The 20,172-nt window shown below is 39.1% G+C and overlaps 6 protein-coding genes across 6 annotated transcripts; 3 read left to right on the forward strand and 3 right to left on the reverse strand.

The window, feature by feature from the left end:
* Window positions 1-1,077: 1,077 nt before the first annotated feature.
* CBG03699 lies at window positions 1,078-1,379 on the forward strand (the record flags this gene model as incomplete). Its single annotated transcript, XM_002639116.2, has 2 exons — window positions 1,078-1,128; window positions 1,179-1,379. The coding sequence occupies 2 exons, from the start codon at window positions 1,078-1,080 to the stop codon at window positions 1,377-1,379; spliced, it is 252 nt and encodes an 83-aa protein (XP_002639162.2).
* Window positions 1,380-3,323: 1,944 nt separating this feature from the next.
* On the forward strand, window positions 3,324-6,337 carry Cbr-cel-1 (the record flags this gene model as incomplete). Its single annotated transcript, XM_045235453.1, has 11 exons — window positions 3,324-3,404; window positions 3,453-3,635; window positions 3,684-3,884; window positions 4,051-4,631; window positions 4,675-4,819; window positions 4,866-4,931; window positions 5,468-5,704; window positions 5,751-5,836; window positions 5,880-6,033; window positions 6,078-6,196; window positions 6,241-6,337. 11 exons carry the CDS (start codon window positions 3,324-3,326, stop codon window positions 6,335-6,337), a joined length of 1,950 nt encoding a protein of 649 aa, XP_045092469.1.
* A 253-nt stretch (window positions 6,338-6,590) lies between these two features.
* On the reverse strand, window positions 6,591-8,959 carry CBG03701 (the record flags this gene model as incomplete). Its single annotated transcript, XM_002639118.1, has 6 exons — window positions 6,591-6,690; window positions 6,736-7,049; window positions 8,261-8,461; window positions 8,505-8,616; window positions 8,659-8,733; window positions 8,862-8,959. 6 exons carry the CDS (start codon window positions 8,957-8,959, stop codon window positions 6,591-6,593), a joined length of 900 nt encoding a protein of 299 aa, XP_002639164.1.
* Window positions 7,268-7,978, forward strand: Cbr-rpl-24.2 (the record flags this gene model as incomplete). The annotated part of the gene is made up of 3 exons (XM_002639119.1): window positions 7,268-7,348; window positions 7,522-7,748; window positions 7,798-7,978. The coding sequence occupies 3 exons, from the start codon at window positions 7,268-7,270 to the stop codon at window positions 7,976-7,978; spliced, it is 489 nt and encodes a 162-aa protein (XP_002639165.1).
* A 1,499-nt stretch (window positions 8,960-10,458) lies between the features above and the next one.
* On the reverse strand, window positions 10,459-13,729 carry CBG03703 (the record flags this gene model as incomplete). The annotated part of the gene is made up of 9 exons (XM_002639120.1): window positions 10,459-10,582; window positions 10,629-10,920; window positions 10,964-11,315; window positions 11,364-11,478; window positions 11,526-11,612; window positions 11,661-11,854; window positions 11,905-12,135; window positions 12,184-12,749; window positions 12,796-13,729. The coding sequence occupies 9 exons, from the start codon at window positions 13,727-13,729 to the stop codon at window positions 10,459-10,461; spliced, it is 2,895 nt and encodes a 964-aa protein (XP_002639166.1).
* Window positions 13,730-18,502: 4,773 nt separating this feature from the next.
* Window positions 18,503-19,223, reverse strand: CBG25220 (the record flags this gene model as incomplete). The annotated part of the gene is made up of 4 exons (XM_045235471.1): window positions 18,503-18,538; window positions 18,584-18,690; window positions 18,738-19,018; window positions 19,069-19,223. 4 exons carry the CDS (start codon window positions 19,221-19,223, stop codon window positions 18,503-18,505), a joined length of 579 nt encoding a protein of 192 aa, XP_045098241.1.
* Between the last annotated feature and the right edge of the window lie 949 nt (window positions 19,224-20,172).

The following is a 20,172-nucleotide window of genomic DNA, read 5'->3' on the forward strand; positions in this document are numbered from 1 at the left end:
GTGGGTTTGTCTTTCTTACATCTCATCAGATACGCGTCATGATCCGTTCCTCTTTCAAAAGAAACAAGCCATTCAGTAGTTGCAAGCCAGCATAGGCCAGTTACTTTTCCATAAGCGGGAGTGTGTTTTGGTCCAGCCTGACTTCTAACAACATCCAGCTCCGGCTTCAATTGTACGATTTTTCCTAACGAGTCTCCAATCGTTAGTTGTTTTCCCTTCGGGCTCCAACTGATCGCAGTAGTGATAGCTCCAAGTTTCCCGATTCCAATGAGTTTTTGACTGGATGGATTTTTAACATCGATCTTTGCAACCATTATACTTCTATCGGTAGATGAAGCTGCGAACGTATCCGGAAACGCAGGATTCCATTCAAAACAACTTCCTTGGTTGACTTGTTCTGTACCAACACGTGTTGAGCAGATTGGTTTGAACGGAACAGAACTGACAGCTGAGCAGAGAGATTTTATATCGAATACATCTACAGAAACATCATTGTTTCTAGTTTGTAAAACTGCCAGCAGTGTGCCGTCAGAGTTGACTCCCATATCGTTAATCTCTTCAACTCCGTGTAGTCCGATAGATTTGGCAGAAAGATCCGTCACTTCAACAATCATGTTCTCCCGAGTTACTTTGTAACTGAGTAGACTTTTCGTAGGAAAACATAACAGCTGAAAACATGAGTTATAAATCACTGTTCTAATTTTAGGGATATTCACCTGGTTAGTGCCTACAAGAGCAAACGTCACTCCGAGTTGTGAAGACGTAGCAAGACGATTTCTGATTGTTTTTCCAGCAGGAACTGTGTCAACCTTCTCGGAGAATATCCTGAACTTTCTACACGTGTGGTAGTAGAAGTCGGTGACCTGAGACACATCCTGCGCCACTTCATCGGTCGCCATTACTGAAAAGAAGAAGATTATTTGAAGATAAGTGACTGAAATGGCTGATCCACTAGCGACACAAGTGAAACCGCCAGCAGCACCGGTGGATAATGCAAAACTGCTTGCTGATTTGAAAATCAAGCTGATGCACATGAAAAGAGGTCTACTCGGACTAAAACAAGAGCTTAAAAACCGAATGGAACTATGGGAGGCTGCTCTGGAAGATATCGAGAATTTGGAAGGAATGGTTCGGAAATTTGTAAAAAAATTTTCTTCCTAACAAAGAACTGGTTTCAGGCAAACGAAGCTAAAGCGAATTTTAAGAAGCAAAAGGATGACATGAAGGCGGAAAAGAAAACGGGTCCGAAAAAATCGAAGGATGAAGACAAAAAAGATGAGAAGGTGGACGATGGTATGGATGACCAGAAAAATCCGGAAGAAGAAAAAAAGACCAGCAATGAGAAAAAGGACGACAACGACAAGAAGAAAGATATTTGATAACCTATTTGATTATTTAATACATAAATCGTTTCTATAAAGTCTCAGAGATTCGACGGGAGAAAACTGGGAGAGAAAGGGGGTCTGGCGAAAACGCCGAGAGAACCAGGTTCGAACGGCTGCAAAGCTGCTAAAATAGGCGCACCTGTAAAGGAGGAGCGTCGTTGGCAAAAACAGTTTTTTGTAATTTATAATATTCAAAGTTTTATTCATGCATATGTTCTATTTATGTTTACGGCTTCTATAGAATACTGCGATTTTTATGACCGACAAAAAAAACGACGATTTTGAGAATTTCGAATTCGGAGAGAGCTCTGCAGGTAACATTTTTTCCGTCTTTTTCAGCGTTGAATGGTTTTGTAAAAACTATGAAAGAGATAACCGAAAAAGGAAGAAGAGATCGATAAATTGCTCTCACCTCAATTTACACTATTTCAAAAGCTCTGAGTTTCGGAAATCGCGGCTTGTAGTGAGCAGGTTAGTCTGGAAATCTAGTGACAAAAAACATGCGTGAAATTGCAGGCTTTCAATGGAATAAAGAAAACTTTCAATGGAATAAAGAAGTTATGACTCAATCAAAACGATTTAAATATATCGGGATTAATTATATAAAATGAGTTATCTAATGAATGGATTTTGACGCGGCATTCTCAGTACGGTAATTATGTACATGGCTGTTGAACTCATCCGCTTAAATAGCGAAGTTGGTTCGTCATGCCGGAAAATTCGTTTATGATCTAAATACTGTTAAGAGGGTTTCCAGAAGAGTATACAAATGAACTTCTCAGGAGTCGCTTTTCTCGTCATTGTTTCCTAAATATTGCGAGAAACATTCGGTGAAAGTTTGCCGTTTAGTGCAAAATCTCTCGGATAACGTCACTCGGAATCAACATGGAAAACTTGGGAACCTTACGTTGTCAGGAAAGATAGAGAATATCTCGATTTACTGAAAACGATGAGTTCAGTGTAGGCTTTGAGTGAGTTTATTGACAACATCACATAATTAAAAACCTTGTTCTTTCAGTTGAATCGTCTTTGATTTCATAAAGAATATTCATCCTATCTACAACCCCAAGCCTATGATGATTGAAAGAGAAATTACAAACCTGTAAACAATGAAAAGCTAAAGAATTCGAATTGGGATTTTATTTTCTGAAGAACTGAAAGAAAGTGCATTTAGCTTGCACTAAGAAGCGAAGAAGATAACTTATTAAATGAATCTCAAGGAAGAGTACACATCGTCCGCTAGAGGACATAAATGTACTATGAACAAAACGGTATGAACACTTCCCTTTTGCAGACTTATGACCTATATCTCATTCCAGAGCTCCAGTCGCCATAATGCTACAAGCTGCAAAAATACGAGAGCACTAAAGAAGGTTTGCAGGAGAGTTCCGGATATCGTGATTCACTTCGAAGTTCTGAATACTGCGATACCGGAGCTGAGAATAAGAAGTTAGCTCACATTTCAATACAATACATTTCATGAGGTTATTTTTTTACTTTTTAGTTATTTATACTTATATTCTTCCTATTCATTCGATTCAATAAATATTTTTGTTAATTAGTTTGATTTGATTGTTAAATAAGGGGCGAAAATTTAAATTCCACTAAACTGCGCGCGCAAACGACACTCCGCCGCTCGTTCGAACCAAGAGAGAAGCTGCAGAGAACACAGTGACATATCTGTTCGACCCAAAACCTCTCCCAGTTCGAACCGATATCTCTCCCAGTTTTCTCCCGTCGAATCTCTGAGGTTTTCCTCATTTTTCAAGATTTATTTCATAAATGCGAAATTTCGAAAATGCGCCAACGCACCGAAAAGGTGTCATACCACTGGAAACGCGCAAACAACGCCGGCGAAAAATTTCGCAAGACTGCAGCTGAATTCGCCGCTTTTCGTCTAGAATCTCTGTCGGTTTCTATTTCTGAAATTCGGCGACAATGGCTCCAAAAGGACCGACTCCCGATAAAGCTAGATTGGGACTGCCTGATAGATGGCTACATTGTCCAAAAACGGGAACGGTTCGTGAAAAGTGTGATTTGAGTGATTCTTACACATTTTTCTTACAGATTGTGAATGATTTGTTTTTTCCATTCAAAACACCACTCTGTAAAATGTATGATCAGCAGATTCCCGAGCGGAAATGGAAATTTAGTCCAGCAGACGTCTTTTCAAGCCCATTTCTAAATGGCCGTAGAATAGGATTGTGGATTGACCTTACCAATACAGATCGATATTATTTTCCGGACGAAGTGAGACAATGATTCGTGTGCAACAAACATGGATTGATTCAATTTTAGGTCACAGAAAAATCATGTAGATATGTAAAAATGGCGATGGCTGGTCGTGGAATGTCTCCTACTAAAGAGGAAACCGACACATTCATTAAGATCGTCACAGAATTTCATGAGAAAAATGCAGATCTTTTAGTGGGTCTTCATTGCACACACGGATTCAACAGAACAGGATTCTTAATCGCCGCCTATTTGTTTCAAGTAAATGTACGGACATGTAATTAAAAAGTATTATCTCGGTCGGAGAAAAAAGAGTTTAGAGTCAGGTGTATGCGAACATCACATATAAGCTCGAGACGCTGACAAATTGTCTCTGCTTCTGAACCTTTTTTCTCAGACAGTCATAATATTTTGAAAAGAAAATTTTTCTCAGGAGTACGGTCTGGATGCCGCAATCCGTGAGTTTGCTGAAAATCGTCAAGGAGGAATCTATAAACAAGACTACATCGATGACCTATATACACGTTATGAACCGCTAGAAGATGAGAGAGTAATGGCTCCAGAAAAGCCTGATTGGGAGCGAGAACATCACTACACTGATGGATCAAATCAAAACAACAACGGCACAGCTTCAAGCAGCCAAGCTAATTTTGCAAATGGTTTTCCACTTCTTATTTCCTACTTTTTATCTAAAACTTATCAATATTCAGGAAACGGGAATCAAAGCGCTAGCAGTAGTAATGGTAAAAACAATGGTGCCGGTGTAAAACAGTTCATGGACGGACTAGTGAAGGGAGCAAGACATGTTGAAGATCCGGGGAAGAAAAGTATACTACAAGCAAAGGTACTCATTGCATTGAATGAAATTCATGAAATGCCATTTCAGATACAAGAACTATGCAAATGGTCAAAACAAGGATTTCCCGGGCTCCAACCAGTATCATTAAGTCGAGACAACATCAATTGCTTTGAGAAAGAACCTTACATGGTGTCATGGAAAGCCGACGGAATGAGGTTACACTTACAAATATTCACCGAAAATTAGAAAAAAATTCAGGTACATCGTTTATATTAATGATGGCGAGGTCTACGCATTTGATCGTGACAACGAGGTGTTTGAAATTGATAACTTAGATTTTGTGAACAATGATGGATCACCACTTAAAGGAACAGTTGTCGACACTGAAGTCATCATTGACAAGGTTGAAACATCCTCACAATAATATTATTTTGAAGAGAAAATTTCAGGTAGAAGAGCATGGTATTCTTCGTGATCATCCTCGAATGCTAATTTACGATGTTATGAGAATTGGGGTACGTTCCATAGAGGCTTGGTCGGAGTCGGATAATCGGATATCCGATTATCCGAGTTTTTCGGATGATTTCGGATAAGTTATCCTACGGATAAATATCCGACATTATTCTTCGGATGAATTCTCCGACGGAGAATCCTCCGGAAAATTTTATTAATTATTTGGAGAAATTATCCGACGGAGAATTGTCCGAGCTTTTTTCCCGGATACACTCGGATAATTTCGGACAATTTCTCCGACAGAGGCATAAATCTTCCGAAAGTTAAGCAATAAGTTAGACCAAAATATCGCTTCCTGCAGTATTAAAGATGTTAGTTTTGCCCTTTTAGTTGTTATTAATGTTGCTGCTCATCGGAAAGTTGTGTTTTTTTGTCGCTCGCCTCGATTAAAGGCCAAAAAACCTTTTATCCGAAATACTCCGAAATTATCCGAAGAAAAGTCGGAGAAAAACTCGTGTATCCGATTCTCCGAAAACTTTTATCCGACCAAGCCTGGTTCGATATCTAGCTCGAATTCCATTTTGGTTTCGATTTTCAGGGATTCAATGTAATGAAGGAGCCGTTTTCTAAGCGATTCAAAATCATTTCTACTGAAATTATCGATAAAAGAGACGCTGGATTCAGAAGTGGAAAGTTGCGTCGGGAACGGCAAACTATGTCTGTCAGGAGAAAAGACTTCTATGTTCTCGAGACCACATGGAAATTATTTGAAAGAAAATTCGTAAAAAATGTTGGACACGAAATTGACGGACTCATTTTTCAGCCAACTGACAGAGTATGTTCGATATGTGGTTTACTAACACAAAATGAATGTTTTTCAGCAATATGAGACTGGAAGATGTGACAAAGTTTTGAAATGGAAACCCCCATCCCACAACTCTGTTGATTTCCTTCTGAAAATAACCAAGTGAGTGTTACATTATCATTCCGGTTAATATCGGTGTGCTCAGAGTATGTCGCGAGGGAATGCTTCCTGAATGGACTGGACATTTATTCGTTCAAAACCAGAGAGAACCATTTGGGTCGATGAAAGCGACAGCATCCCTCAGACAATATGATGGCAAAATCATTGAATGCACGTTAAAAGTGAACGAGCGGGGACAAGTAAGACATTACATAATAAAATTTTTTTCAATTCAATTTTGTAGGCAACGGAATGGGTGTTCATGCGAGAACGTACTGATAAATCTCTTCCCAACGGACTGCGAACTGCTCAAAATGTTTTGGACACAATGCTTCGTCCAGTCACAGAAGAATATTTGCTCGGGTACATTATTCAAATTAATTCGTCGGAATAAAACTGTCTTCCAGCTCCATCAACCACGCACTTCGTGTTCTGGATGCCAGAAAGAGAGAACATCTTTCACATGAAGGACACTCTGATCCCAAACGGCCAAGAGTCCAATGATTGATCAAATAATTCCATTTTTCATGCCAGTTTCGATGTTTTTTTCCTATTCTAGACACTCAAATTTCTTCAATTCTACGGTTCTCCACATCTGAACTCAGCAGTGTATTTTTACTGACTTAATTCTCATTTTATAATAGAACTCCTGCTTTTCGAATGATATGAAACTAGTTAATTATCTTTTTTCTGAAGTGTTTATTATGATATTTAGTTGCATCAACGTAAAAGAGGTTCAACAAAGTTCAGACTCCTTTCAATTGGGATCAAGGTGGAATTGTAGGGAAATTGCGTCGAAATCGTACTGCTCGGTGTTTCCGACACGAGGAAGTGGTCGGTTTTGAGCAGCAGTGAAGCTGAAAATAACATTCAAATTTTGGAGAATCGTTTATTCAACTTACGTAGCATATGATGGGAACAATTTAGTCCATAGATTGGCCGTATGTTCAGCTGCCCAAAACGGCTCTAGGACTGGGAATCGGAAGTTTTGAATTCGAATCGTGATGAACATGCTGACAATCAAATGCTGAAACTCTTCGTTTGTTTCAAAAATATGATCGTCATTCTGAAACAAGTAAACCAGTGGCTCCGAGTTTTCAGGTCTCCATGGAGCTAATCCAAACGCCAACCTGGGCACCCAATTATGATCTCCTCGAATTTCTTCGGCGTATTTTGAAATAGCTTCCTTGAATGCTTCGAATTCCTCACGCTCTACCTGCAGAAGAGTAAAATTATTTTTTGAATTCCCCCGCTTTTTTGCAACCCAATGGCGCAAGGTCGTCGCTGGCGCATTTCTAGTCACCTGACACACTTCGCGACCAAATATTTTCTTCGTTTTCCTTTTCTAGCACTAAAAAAGCGATTTTGAAAACTTTCAAGCCATTTTTCCTGATATGAAAACTTAAAAAGTTACTGATTATTTTCAGGTAAAAAATGCGCATTGAAAAATGCTACTTCTGCTCTTCTCCGATCTACCCGGGACATGGAATTCAATTCGTCAGAAACGATAGCACAGTAAGTGGATTTCAAATATAATTATGTGCTTCTGTAATGGGGTTATTTATGAATTATTTACTGAACACAAAAGAAAAGAATGAATAGGTTCAAAATCACATTTTTATATCATGAATAACCCCATAATAGAAGAAATACGGAGAAAATTTTTAAAAATCTTTTTTCACTTTCAGGTGTTCAAATTCTGCCGCTCCAGATGCAACAAATTGTTCAAAAAGAAGAAGAACCCAAGAAAGCTTCGTTTCACCAAAGCTTCGCGTCGTGCTCGCGGAAAGGAGCTCATCAACGACGCTACACAACTTTTGGAACAGCGCAGAGATGAGCCAGTGAAGTATGAGAGAGCTCTGTTCCAGAAGACAATTGAAGCTGCTAAAACTATTTCCGCATTAAAAACAAAGAGGTATGAAGTGTTTCTGACACAATTTTTTCATAATTTGTTTTTTTTGCAGATATGGAAATTTGATCCGAAAACGCTTGCAACCAGGAAAGATCGTACAGAAGAAGGGACTCCTCGCGAAAGTCGACAAGAAGATGCATCTTATCAGAGCGCCAGTGGCCAACAAAAACACAGTCAAAACGAGAGCAGCAACAAAGGAGAAGAAGACTGCCGAAGCTATGGAGACCAATTGATTCTCATTTTTCATCTTTTTACTTTTTGTTATTTGTTATTTGTTGTGCCCCGCTTATTTTTTTGAATACACCAACTGACGAATCCCATCGGTTATTTTGTTTCACAAGAAGACTAATGAACATCATTCGGAATGGAGTCAAGAATTTTCATATACAGGGATCTAACTTTTTTTGGTACGATATTGATAGGAATTGCCGCAGCGTCCACTTTTCTCTATTTTCATGAAAGACATGCATGTGATCTTCAAGTTTAGCTGGTCACTTTCTACTTGCACTACCTACCGTTGGTTGCAAGTAATCGTGAACTTGATCACGCAATACGATAATATAATCCGGAAGGATCTCTCGTTCTGATCTGAAATCTTCCAGAATCCACTGTGTTACCCGCTGAATCACTTGTGGGTCAATGTGTTGAATTGAAGCCTTTTGAAAGTGGAAGTAGTCGATAAAATGCTCAGGTCTTGTAGTTCCGTTGAAAGTGAACTGAAAATGGTATTTTCTGTTGGATATTCGAAAAATTCGTTACCACAGCAGTACTAGGATTGTTGTACACACCGGGAGTGTTTGGATCCACAGTACCATGGTTGACTGTATATGCAATGAAGAGTGTATTAGTGTGAGCCCCGCGCAAGTTTTGCCTGTAAAATTGGAATTCGATGAGACGGCGTTTCTTCACTCACATGTACTGATGAGCACCATTACGTGGCTCTGGGAAATGACGTCGTCGTCGACGCTCCACTAGTGCTAACATAGGTCTGCAAATTGATAAACTAGTGACCTTCCAAGAAGAAGAAGAAGAAGAAATCAAGCGATGGGAAAAAAAGAAGAAAGAGAGATCAGAGGATAGTATAGTTGGTTTCAATTAAAATAGACTTAGACACACACTCTCACAGAACGTCGTCGGAGGAATTCGACGACGCCGACAACCGCGTGGATGTTTTCATTATAGTGGACACAGACGAAGAAGCAGAATAATGACATATTGATATAAGGGAGAAGAGGACGAGCTTTTTTTTGACCGATTGTAAATCACTGATTCTGATATCAAATCCCTTTCCCGAAGTGTTTTTTTCTTGCATCTTACTATAACTGGGCTATAAGATCAATGCGTGTTTGAATTCAAATCTTCTATTCCTTTTACAACTTCGAGAAGAACTGTTAGAAGTGATAAAAATACCCCCGCAAGGAGAGATAGCGACCATTAAAGATACCCTTCCTCGCCTCTCCGAATTACCGATAAAAACAAGAGGGATCATAAACAGTTGTCTTTTTTGGGGTTATCGTTTATGACAAAACGTGTTGGTGTGTTGAACACAAACGCTGCTTCTTTTGTTAACAGAGAAGCTTCGGACACTGATAAAACCGTTGTTTCTTCTTCCCTTTCAGTTGCAACAAACTATAAATATACACAAGCCGGAATAAGTCACGTGGTTGATACGGACGAATTGGATGATGACAGATGAGGGCGGTGTTGGGTGGAAGACGAAGGTGAAAAATGGAATTCCAAAGAAAAATGATCCGAAATATTATCAGTTTTGGACAGTGACGGGCGCTAGTTTTCTTCTTTTTTTCTGTTTTTCTGCTCTTTGACCTTAAGTACTGATAATGACGAAAACGAAGAAGAAGAGGAAGAAGAAGAAGAAGTTTTAACTAAAAAGGGATGAGTTGTCGGAGAAACCGAAGAAGAAGAAGAAGAAGGAAAAGAAGTAGAAATAAGTTCATTTGGTTGCCTTATGTACATTACGGGAAGATCTTCTGAATCTGATGAAATCTCGTTTTCTCGAAACCCGAATTTTTTTGTTCTTTTGACAACCTTCTGTACCTGGGATTCTTGACTTGGAGATTCTATATTACTCTTGTACCCAAAGAAATCAGATCTGTGGAAGAGAAAATCTTTGAGCGCTTTTTTCCATGCTGTAAGTAGTGACTCATCAGTTCAATTTGAAGCTTTCGCGTCGAGACCAACGCTAATTTTTCTGTAGTATACGGTAATTCCCGTTTGAGCGCATTTACAAGATGTTCTGAGAAAACACCGTGGTTACCCGTAACGAAAACCACCCTAACCTAAAATTGTCTGTCCATTTTTCTTGACTCCTTCCTTTTTGTGTTAAAGCATTTCAAAGAAGTTGGAAAGGTAAATTTTCTAAATCTAAAATATTCGCTAACTACGGTATTTCGACTGTAGCCGCAGACATCAGATTTCCTCTCCCACAGCTCCGATTTTTGCATACCAAGATAATAAACCGAAATTCGTTCTTTTTTTTCTTATTTCTTCACCCCATATTTTCCGAAGAATCTATTCTAATGCTAATTTCTTTTCCCTGAAAAAGCTTGAATCACAAAAAACACTTTTCATAACAATATACTTAACTTTGTTAAAGAATTTTTTTACAAGAATAAAATAAGAAATAGAACAGCATAGGGATTATTCAAAATTCACAAGCGGGTGGGTGGGGTTGAAATAGTATCAGACTGATTATTCAAGCCATTCTATTCAACTTGAAGCGAGTAAACTCGAAGCACAGCTCCCGCGTGATTTTGTCAAAGTCGAGTTGCAACACGCCGTCGGGACCTTCAATCGTCGGCATATTGTTCCTGTTCTCCCTGAAATAATCGAATACATTTTCATCAGAATTCGAGGGAAACCTACTCTTGATACTTTGTGAAAAGATCAGCTCCCCTCTTGGCATAATCATCGGCAGCACATATCGGTTCTGGAATGGATGTGATGCCGGTGCTGACTTGGTGAGCACAGCAGGTTGCTCCCATCAGATTCACAATCTGGTCATTCGTTTCGAAGACTTTTTCATTCACAAGCATATTGATAAGAACTGGTTGAGCTGTTCCGTTCAAGGGGTGATGGCAGACCATGACCATTTCGACACCTTCTTTTTTCACAATTGTATGGTCAACTGCTGTCATTGGTGGCACATTTTCGATTCCTGAAAATATCTTAATAAGAACGAAATTCAAATGAAAAATTACCACTCTGGGTCTGGGTTCTCAGATACAAACGATTGGAATTGGTTTTTAGGACAACCAGAAGAGCGAAAGCAGGTTTGGCATCCTTGTCCTTGTTTCCTTTGAAAGCATCCATGACTCCTTTTTGAATGGCCGGGAACTCTTCCAAACGAACCATTGCATTTTGTCCTTCGGAGACACCATCACGTAAGATCAGAACGTTTGCAGGCCACATTTTTCGAGCTTTGACGTAGGCATTTGTCATTAACTTGGCTCGCAGAGTCAACACAGAAGGATCGACCTGCTCATTCCGTGGAAGTTGGTAGTGGAAGTCTCCTATGATAGCTTCTGGGACACTGGTTCCATTGTATCCAAACTGAAAGTAAGATATTATTTTTTTGGTTTATAGTTGTTTTCAACATACTCCAACACAACTTGGCTCGAAGCAAGTCTCTCCTTTCTTGTAGACTTTTCCGGAAGAATGACAAACATCGTAGGAGATAATGAGAGTGTTGGATTTGTCTCCCCAGAGGTGATCGCTGAAAGAAAAATCATTATAAAGAAAATAATGTTAAAAATAACCCACATTGAGGGGTCAGGAAGGACCTTGTGATTCAATCCTCCGTTTTTCAAGTTGATCTTCATCAAGATATTTGTCATGGTACTTTTTCCACTGAAACCCAGAAATAAAATACACAAAGAATCATAAAAAATAACTTACAGTAATGGCGAGCCGGAGCGGATTTGGAGTGCTTTGTCGAAATTCAAATGCTGAGTCATGACTTCAAATTTCCTTTCGAGGTACTTGAGAAGCTGGTGATAAGGTTCGCTACTATGGTCCACATAGATAACGTATGGGGACGGTTTCTGAGATGATCCTTGCTGCTTTAATTGCTCTTTGAGATGAGCATAGAACTGTAATATTGAACGATTTGAAGATTTAATAACATTTCTTGATTACTCACTGTACGAAGGGCATCTTCTGATCTCAAGCTGTTATAATTTCCATCTTCAGCCAAATTTTTACTAGTGATGCTTCCAATTACTACTCCCAATTGTTTGGCGAATGTGGAGAGAGATTCAATCAAAATATTAATTTTTTTAGTGTTTTCTGCTCTGTCGTTATTGAACAAAATCATAATCGAGTTCACTGTTTTTGGTAGTATGAAGGAGCTTCGACCGATTTCCCATTTGGCCTGAAAAAGTCTAAATATGATTTTTCAAAAAGAAGTCAAAACGGATACCTGCTTTGCAATGGCCGGGGACGTCTTTGAATTGTCCTTGTAGAGAATAGTTGGCAGTTTGGCGGCGACGGCATCAACGACGATCGGAGTGTTTTGAATTTTCATTCCAAACGCCGATAGAGTGTTGTTCGGAGATAGGAGGCATGCCTTCTTTCCAATTGCATCCATCAATTGATATCGTTTGTATGCTTTTTCACATTTTGGCGGTTGTCCGTGTATTGGCGTCAATTTTTGATTTGGAAGCACTCGGACGACTTCAATCGGGAAGCTAAAAGTGACTCTCCCCTTTCTAACCTGCACTGCTGGCCAGTTCTTGTTGAACTTCGCAATAGGGATTCCGGAAAGCTCGCTGGCTGTCTTCATGACACTCTGTTCGTTGCCATCCCTGTCAATAAATGTGAGTTGAGACATTGGTTCCTTCGAGACTCCGGTGGCACGTATCACTTGGGACGAATAAGTAGTACCAATCTTTAGATTCTTTATTCGTTTTTTAGCTTCAGCACTATCATTCCAATTGATTCCGTGGTTGACTAGAGGCCCAGCAGCGAAAAATTGCTTCTTTTTATCTGAAAAGTGAAATGGTCATTTCAATGATTCCAGCTGCAAACTTACAGTCAATGACAACATGAGCTGCTCCTTTTCCAGTTTGTCCTGTGGCAATCTTCACACTAGCTCCAACACCATCCATTGTTTCAATTCCTTCTCTAGACCTGGCTAAATTTGGTTTGTCGAAGAGCTCATTTCCTCCCTCCGTGCTCATGAATCCTTTCAATCTGGCTTCCTCACCAAGAGCAATTTGGCACATTTGGGTGACGGGGCATGAAGTTGAGTTGAGACTCTCGTGGAGGACGTCGGTGGTGAGCAGTGTTGATTGAGCAGTGTTGGGTTCGATAAGGACATGGAAGCTTCCTCGTTGTCCATTGCAGAAGTAATTTCTTCTAACTTCCTCCGAAACTTTCGAACTCTCCACTGTGGTTTGAATTGAACCGGCCGCCCCAGTTTTTTTATTTTTCATCTGTCCGTTGGCATATATGGTGGCAGCTCCATCATAGATACATGTTATGCCTTGGGTCCCTTCTTGACGCAGAACAATATTGATGATCTCATGAAGTTCCGATTGTCTCTGACGATCGCTTCCCTTTGATCCCGTTAACTCGATCGTCTTCCCATCCTCTTGCCGTGCCAGAACGTGTACATCGTAACGATAGCAAGTTTTCTTCTCGACTTCCATTGGATAAGAATTGGTGATCACTTTGAATGAACTCGTTTTTTGAAGAGGTGTGAGCTTCGCTGGAAGCTCGTATGGAACATGCTTCTTCTTTCCGTAAGATGGAGATGACTGATCTGGAGTTGACGGAGCATCGGTAGATATTCCAAGAGCAGCAAGAGCTTCAGTCGGTGGAGCTGCTCTAGTTGGAGCAGAAACAGGGGCGGTAGCTGGAACGTTGGCTGGAGTCACATCCGATCCCGGAGTATCGACAGCTTCAGCAGCCAACTGGGCAGATCTTTCGGCAGCAGCCTTCCTCTTATTGGCCTTCGATGGCATTCTTGAAAAGTTTGTTGGTTACTGAAACGAGAAAATTTGATTTTGAATACAAAAAAGAAAGAGATAAAGGAGGAAGAAGTGAGAGAACGTTTTCAAATTCAGTCTCATAAACAAAGCGAATAATTATAAAAGTTAATTTAAAATTAAAAATGATTTTTTCTGATTTACGGAAGTTCGAGAAAAATAGAAAAGAAAGAGGAATGGGCTGAGTATGAGAGAAAAAGGAAAAGATAAGATAAGGAGGGTGACCGTTTGAGATGATAATGGAATCAAGGAAAAATGATGAACAGGTAGTGCATAGCGGAACTTGAGAAGTTTGATATATAATAAAACGACGACGATGAACCAGAGAACTTTTTAAAATTTTAGATATTGACTTCCAAGCTTAACATTTTGGGCGAGTTTCACCCGCCCCGCTCGCTCGGGTGTGGCGCCCGCCTGTCGCCCGGCGGATGGTTGGCGGCTCGTCACCCTATTGGGTGACGGGTGTTCTCGGATGGCCCGCCCGAGATGGAAAGAAAATTTATTGACGCTGAATAAGATGGAACCATTCAAAAGAAAAACTAGAATTTGAAAACCTAACATAAACCTGTTCTAGAGAATTTTGAAAAATCGATTTCGAAGGCTCTACCCATTGTTCTGGAAGGATTGGAGATCGTTTTAATGATTCTATGAATGACTGACAGGTTCTATGGGTTTTCAGAAGTTAGGTTATAAATTTGAACAAGAAGATTATATCCGAAACGAAAAAAAGAAACAAGAGAAGGGCAAATAAAACAGAGGAATATACCGTAATCACTCTAATACAGTGCGGTCAATATCTTTAGGACCCCCCTCTATTTTGGGGGTTGCGGAAGAACGGGAAGAGATATCCAAATTCTTTGAATTTCATTCGATTCAGGATGTAAAATAACCCCCGGGGACAATTTTTCATGATTTTAGCACTTTCCGTACAAGAGTACCACCAAAAAGACCTATTTTTGGCCGGTCAATATCTTTAGGACCCCCTGGAAATTTCGAAATCTTGGTCATTTTTTAGGGAATTTTCGCTTTTAAACTGAAAATAACTTTTAGTTTTGTGTTTTTTCGGTACGTTTTCGTGAGTATCTCAAAGAATTTTCATATTTTGGCGACTTTTCAAATTACCAATTTTTCTAATTTTTCCCGATTTCTGGGTATTTTTGTAAAACTGACTAAAGTTACCAAAAAATCGAATTATTCGAAGAGAACGGAAATAGAACATACAGGATATGATGTTGAGAAGTGAATTTACATACTAGAAGATCAGTATTTACATACTAGAAGATAAGTGTAAACTTGGGTGGGCGTGTATCAAAAAGAAATAGGTGTTTTCTTGATACCAATTACCAGAATATAAGTAATTGCGGTCAAACTTAAAGAAATAATCTGATATATCTAGCTTCTAAACCTTTTTCTTCGATTGAACTCACGATTTTTGAATGAAGTTTATTCCTCCCGGAGGCGTGACTTTCGCTATCTAGAGAATAAAATTCAATAAAAATTCAAAATTTCAGGACCTTTTCCTAAGTTCAACACGAAAATCTTCTGAAACTGCTCCGAAAAAGCTGAAAACCATTCCCTTTTAAAGCACCACACCATTCTTTTGGCGCCGCCCCTTGGGCCTTGCGGAACATTCTCGGTTTTTTCCTCTTTCGCGTCTGCGTTCTCCCCATGCTTCCCACTGTCTAGTTTTTGTGACGTTTTCTTAACGCCCGAATGCATTTTCTATTGCTCACTTTATGTGAAACACTGTATGAAGAAGAGAGAAAATGGAAAAGATGAATTGAATGTTTTTTTTGATTGATAAGAAGAAAAAGAAGAAGAAGAATTGGATTGTGATAGATGGAAAAATGAATCACTAACACATCATTTTGCAATAGTTTCCATAAATATGGAAAAGAAGAAAAAATAAGGGAAAAGAGAAGAGGAAAAATAAACATGTTTCATAGAAGGAACGGTGTGAGGTCAAAAAAAGAAGAGAGAGAGAAGTAATTTCACATGCGAACAATATGCAATCACAAGTTATAGCACATTCTATTTGCACAAATACCATTTTGATGGTTATTGAGATAATTTTCAAACTACCGTAAAATCCCTAATAGAAGACCCCACATTGTCAAGTTTAAGCTCAATTATCTCATTTCCTATGCAAAGTATTAAAAACCGACCAAACACTTCTGATATTTTGATAAACAATTTATCAGTTGGCAATTTTTTCATTCCTTCGACACGAACTGAAAAAAATGAGTTAAAAGTAAAAGGAGGCCCATCAATGACAGGTTTTGCGGTCAGAAAAATATGTTGCGCATGAATAATGTTATATTGGATGAACCACAAGAGCCAAAGAAGGAAACATGTAACCTAATTTCACTGAACGAACGGAAATTCTACTGGAATCCTTTCCTTTTTAAAAGAGGAATATCTTTGACCGATTGTTGTTCAATTATCTATTTTTACTAGGCTTGTCATCTCTGGTTAAAATTTGAATGTGATTTGTCTTTTGGACGGATATTCCTCAACTTATGGTTGGAACTTGGCCAAAAACGGCTGAAAAGCAGGCCATGGTGATATTTTGACCGGAAGTTGAAAATTTAAATTATACTAGATTGGAATCTTGTCCAAAATTTTGCAGAGTTTGGTCGGCTCTAGTAGGGGTCTTATCCGGAATCTAACCAACACCCGAAGTCGCCGGATAATCTAAATTAATTGGCCACCTATACTAGCAAGGAGACGTGAAATCCATGGCAATTAGAAGATTATAGAAGCCTCATGGCGATAGAAAGAATAAGCTGCTTCCTTATATTGTGCATATGATCAGTTTATTTAGATAGTTCGTCAGTCAGGTGACTAGATTAGTTGAGAGGATAAGAAAATGTTTTTCATGAAGATTAAATTGTTATGTTGATAAATCTTTATGGAGAAAATAATGAAGAAAAGGAAAACATATTGGCAGCTGAAAGTTTTGTGGTGACGTGCACAAAGTCCGAAAGCCATGAATGTCCGGAATGAAAAAGCTACCCAATATTTTCATAAGATTTCATCCCATTTTCAGTTCTATTGTGGTATGGCACATTTGATAGTTCAGAGTAACTTGGAGAACGAAGTTCATCAATTTCAATAACTGTAATTCAAGTGTAAAACTGTTGGACCGGAAATAATAAGTTACTGTATCGTCTACATACTCTGTCTCAAAATTGCTTAGAGTTTGAAAGGTTTTTTATAGAATGGGACTATTCAACTGCTTCATGTGAGTTCTCTACTTCATAAGAGACATCGAAAATTTCCCCCGAAAATTAATTGATTCAAAATCTAATCCTTTTTGAAAAGAAAAATAGGAATTTTTTCTTTTTTCCCACATTTCGCACTATGCATTTGATCGAGATCATTTCGGAGATAGGTATTTTTCATATAAAATGCCATGCAACTGTCTTCAAAAAAGAAGAAACCCCTTCCTTCTCCAAATTTACATTAATATGAATAGATGAAAAAGAATGCTTGGGTGAGAGCACAAATAAAAGAAGAAGAATAGCGTGAGATATCTGTTCTCGATGCACAGGTTCTTTTGTATTCATGGAAGAGAAGGGGTAGATATCGAGGATGAACAAACCAGATGGAAATGACGTCATCAATCCTTTTAGGGGTCAGCCTAGCATATTGGGTGGTTGTGGAAGAAGAACAAGTGGGAGAATAAAGGTAGCAACGAGGAGAGCATTGGGCAATTGGAGAAATTCTAACAAATTGTCTAAAAACGGCTGTATAGCGGGCCATGGACAGATTTTGGTCGGAGCTTTGTTATAAGTTTGTTGGAGCTCCGTGGGATCTATTAGCAGTATTATCCGGAATCCGATCAAACTCCGACCAGAAATTGCCGGAAACGAACGAGAACTTCAAAGATTGCCCTAATCCAGATAATTATCGTTCGCATATACTTCTGAAAAACCCTGTCGAAAAAGTGAATAATTCATTGAAAATGTATGCTTCTACTGGCTTTCTGTTGATTAATTCATTTACAGAAAAATCTGAACTAATTGCCAAATTCAGAGATGGATTTTAATCTGGAGTTGTGAAATATCTAAAATGTGGATTCTTTTCCCAATTCGGTTTTTATTCAATACGTTGCTCTTTCCACCAAAAAATGATATCACTAACATCTAGCAACTCCATTTTGATGCTATCATTAACAATGAGCAATCCGACGACTCTAAAAAGTTATTGCGAAATCCAAATATGGACAGTGAAAAAACAATGCGGACGAATGAGATACAAGAAAACGAAGACCCGTTTCACGATTTCCAAATTTTCCGATTCTGGGAATTCTCAAGAATCTCTCGAGGGATTTTCCTTTGATGAACTTCTCTTAAATTGCGAATAGTTTCACTTTTAAAATTGTTGTAAAATTACAGAGATGTTTTGATACCATGCCTAGGAGCCAAGACAAATTAGCTCAAAATTGACGGGGTGGGGTCCCTTCTATTATAGGCTTTTCGGTACATGCTGGAGCCTGAGTTCCTTTCAATTTGACGAAATTCGTCAAGATCTCCATTTCAAAATCTACAGTTTTCTCCATGATTCACTATGGCCTTTCTAAAGCAGTTCATTAAAAAGGCGAGTGTTTAAAAAAACATCAAAAAAATTATAAAGGCACAGGTTACTCGGCGGGTATTGAAACATATAAAGAAGTATTGGACAGAAAGTGAGATTAGGATATTAAAACGTATCTCCAACATGATCGTATTATCGTTTGAATTTTAGCTACCATGCTGGTTTGGGCTGACCATTATTTCCCCCCTGAAATAAAAACATTAGGTTAATCATATTATTTGACAGACTTACATAAGTCTTATCGGCAAACTCCTTGTATTTTGCGATAACAATTTCCTTCTTGATCTTCGCTGTGTGGAGAAGGTATTCAGCGTGACGTACTTCTTCATCGGCTTCCGCTAAAATAGATATTTATTGAGTTGAGTTTGAGACGTACTACACTAACCTATTTTCAGCGACCATTTTTTCTCGGTTTCGTTGCTAGTTACCGAGGATGATGAGGCTTCATCTCTTCTAGGTGGATTCACATTAACAGGGATACTTTTTCTCGCTGCGTTCCTGCCAAAAGAAGGACGCTCATCCAACAGCATCTGCCGGAATTCGGGAGTGAGCGAACGGTCCTCCCTGGAACGGTCTTGCAATGGTCGTCCAACGAATGGATCAAATGGTGGATTACGAGGAGAAGGACTGCGACGGTAAGGGAAACCGTCAATGGCTTCAGGCGATCTGTAACAGAAATAATGAGCTATCACTTCACAAATAAACAAAATGATCACCTTCCATCTGGATTCCCTTGACGATCCGATCCACGATCGCTGTAATCGTTTCGGAATTCCCCGTTTCCACTCATACTACGGTTTCCACGACTATTTCCTCTTCCACCTCTGGATCGTCGTGGAGGAAATCCGCGAGACCCTCCCCGGTTGTTCATCTAGAAACATAGATTGATGAATGCGAGAAAGAAAGAAGAAGAACGTTCAGCGGAAATATTAAAGTGGAAAATAGGTCTGACTTCTGTCAAACTGAAAAAAATGGCACCTGAAAATCTGAGACTTCACCCATTGCGAGGAAGGGGTTGTCTGCGTGGAACTGATTCCGAGGAAATCGGGGCGCAGTCTACTGTGCAACTGCGGCAGAGTTTAGCAAAAGTTGAGACTCCGCCCCGATTTGCAACGCCACCTCGTAAATCGACGCAAGCAGCCGCTCCGCTCGCTCTCGATCAAGTTCTTTTAAACAATTACACAATATCTATGAATTATTTGTGTCAGAACACTGACACGAAAAAAAGTTCAGAGTATTATGTTGAGAATAGATATTGTCGGATTAAAAAAAGTGACAACTGAAAATCTCGGAGACGGCGCTCGTGTCGATTTACGAGGGGGCGGAGCGAAAACGGATACTGTAGATAACACATTTTATTTATGTGAATTTAGTGGGATTTTCTGAACAAAATTTTGATTTCTTGGTCTAAAAATGATCGTTAGCATCTCTAGAATCTATTTTTCAGCAAAAAACTAAACTTAAACGCGAAAGTAGCTCAAACGAGCCGAAATTCTGAAATATTACGTTCTTGCCGCACTTTTTCGTAGATCAAAAAAAGCAAAAGTTTTCAAATTCTCAGCTGTCACTTTTTTAATTCGACAATACACGCTCTCACTTGGGTATTCCATTCTCCGAAAAGTTTTCTTTGATCCCAATAGTCTGTAAGTGGTTTTCAAAATCAATCTTTCCGCTCTTCCGTAATCGATGTTTTACTTACTATCAACCCATTACCTTCATCATTACTTATTTATTTGGCTATTCTTGATTATTTCAAAAATAAATCATATAAAGGGCGGTGTTCAGGTTCGCTCACTGTTATCATATAAAGTTCTATATCT

Source organism: Caenorhabditis briggsae (genome assembly GCF_000004555.2).
Source record: "Caenorhabditis briggsae complete genome, chrI, whole genome shotgun sequence".
Lineage (NCBI taxonomy): Eukaryota > Metazoa > Nematoda > Chromadorea > Rhabditida > Rhabditidae > Caenorhabditis > Caenorhabditis briggsae.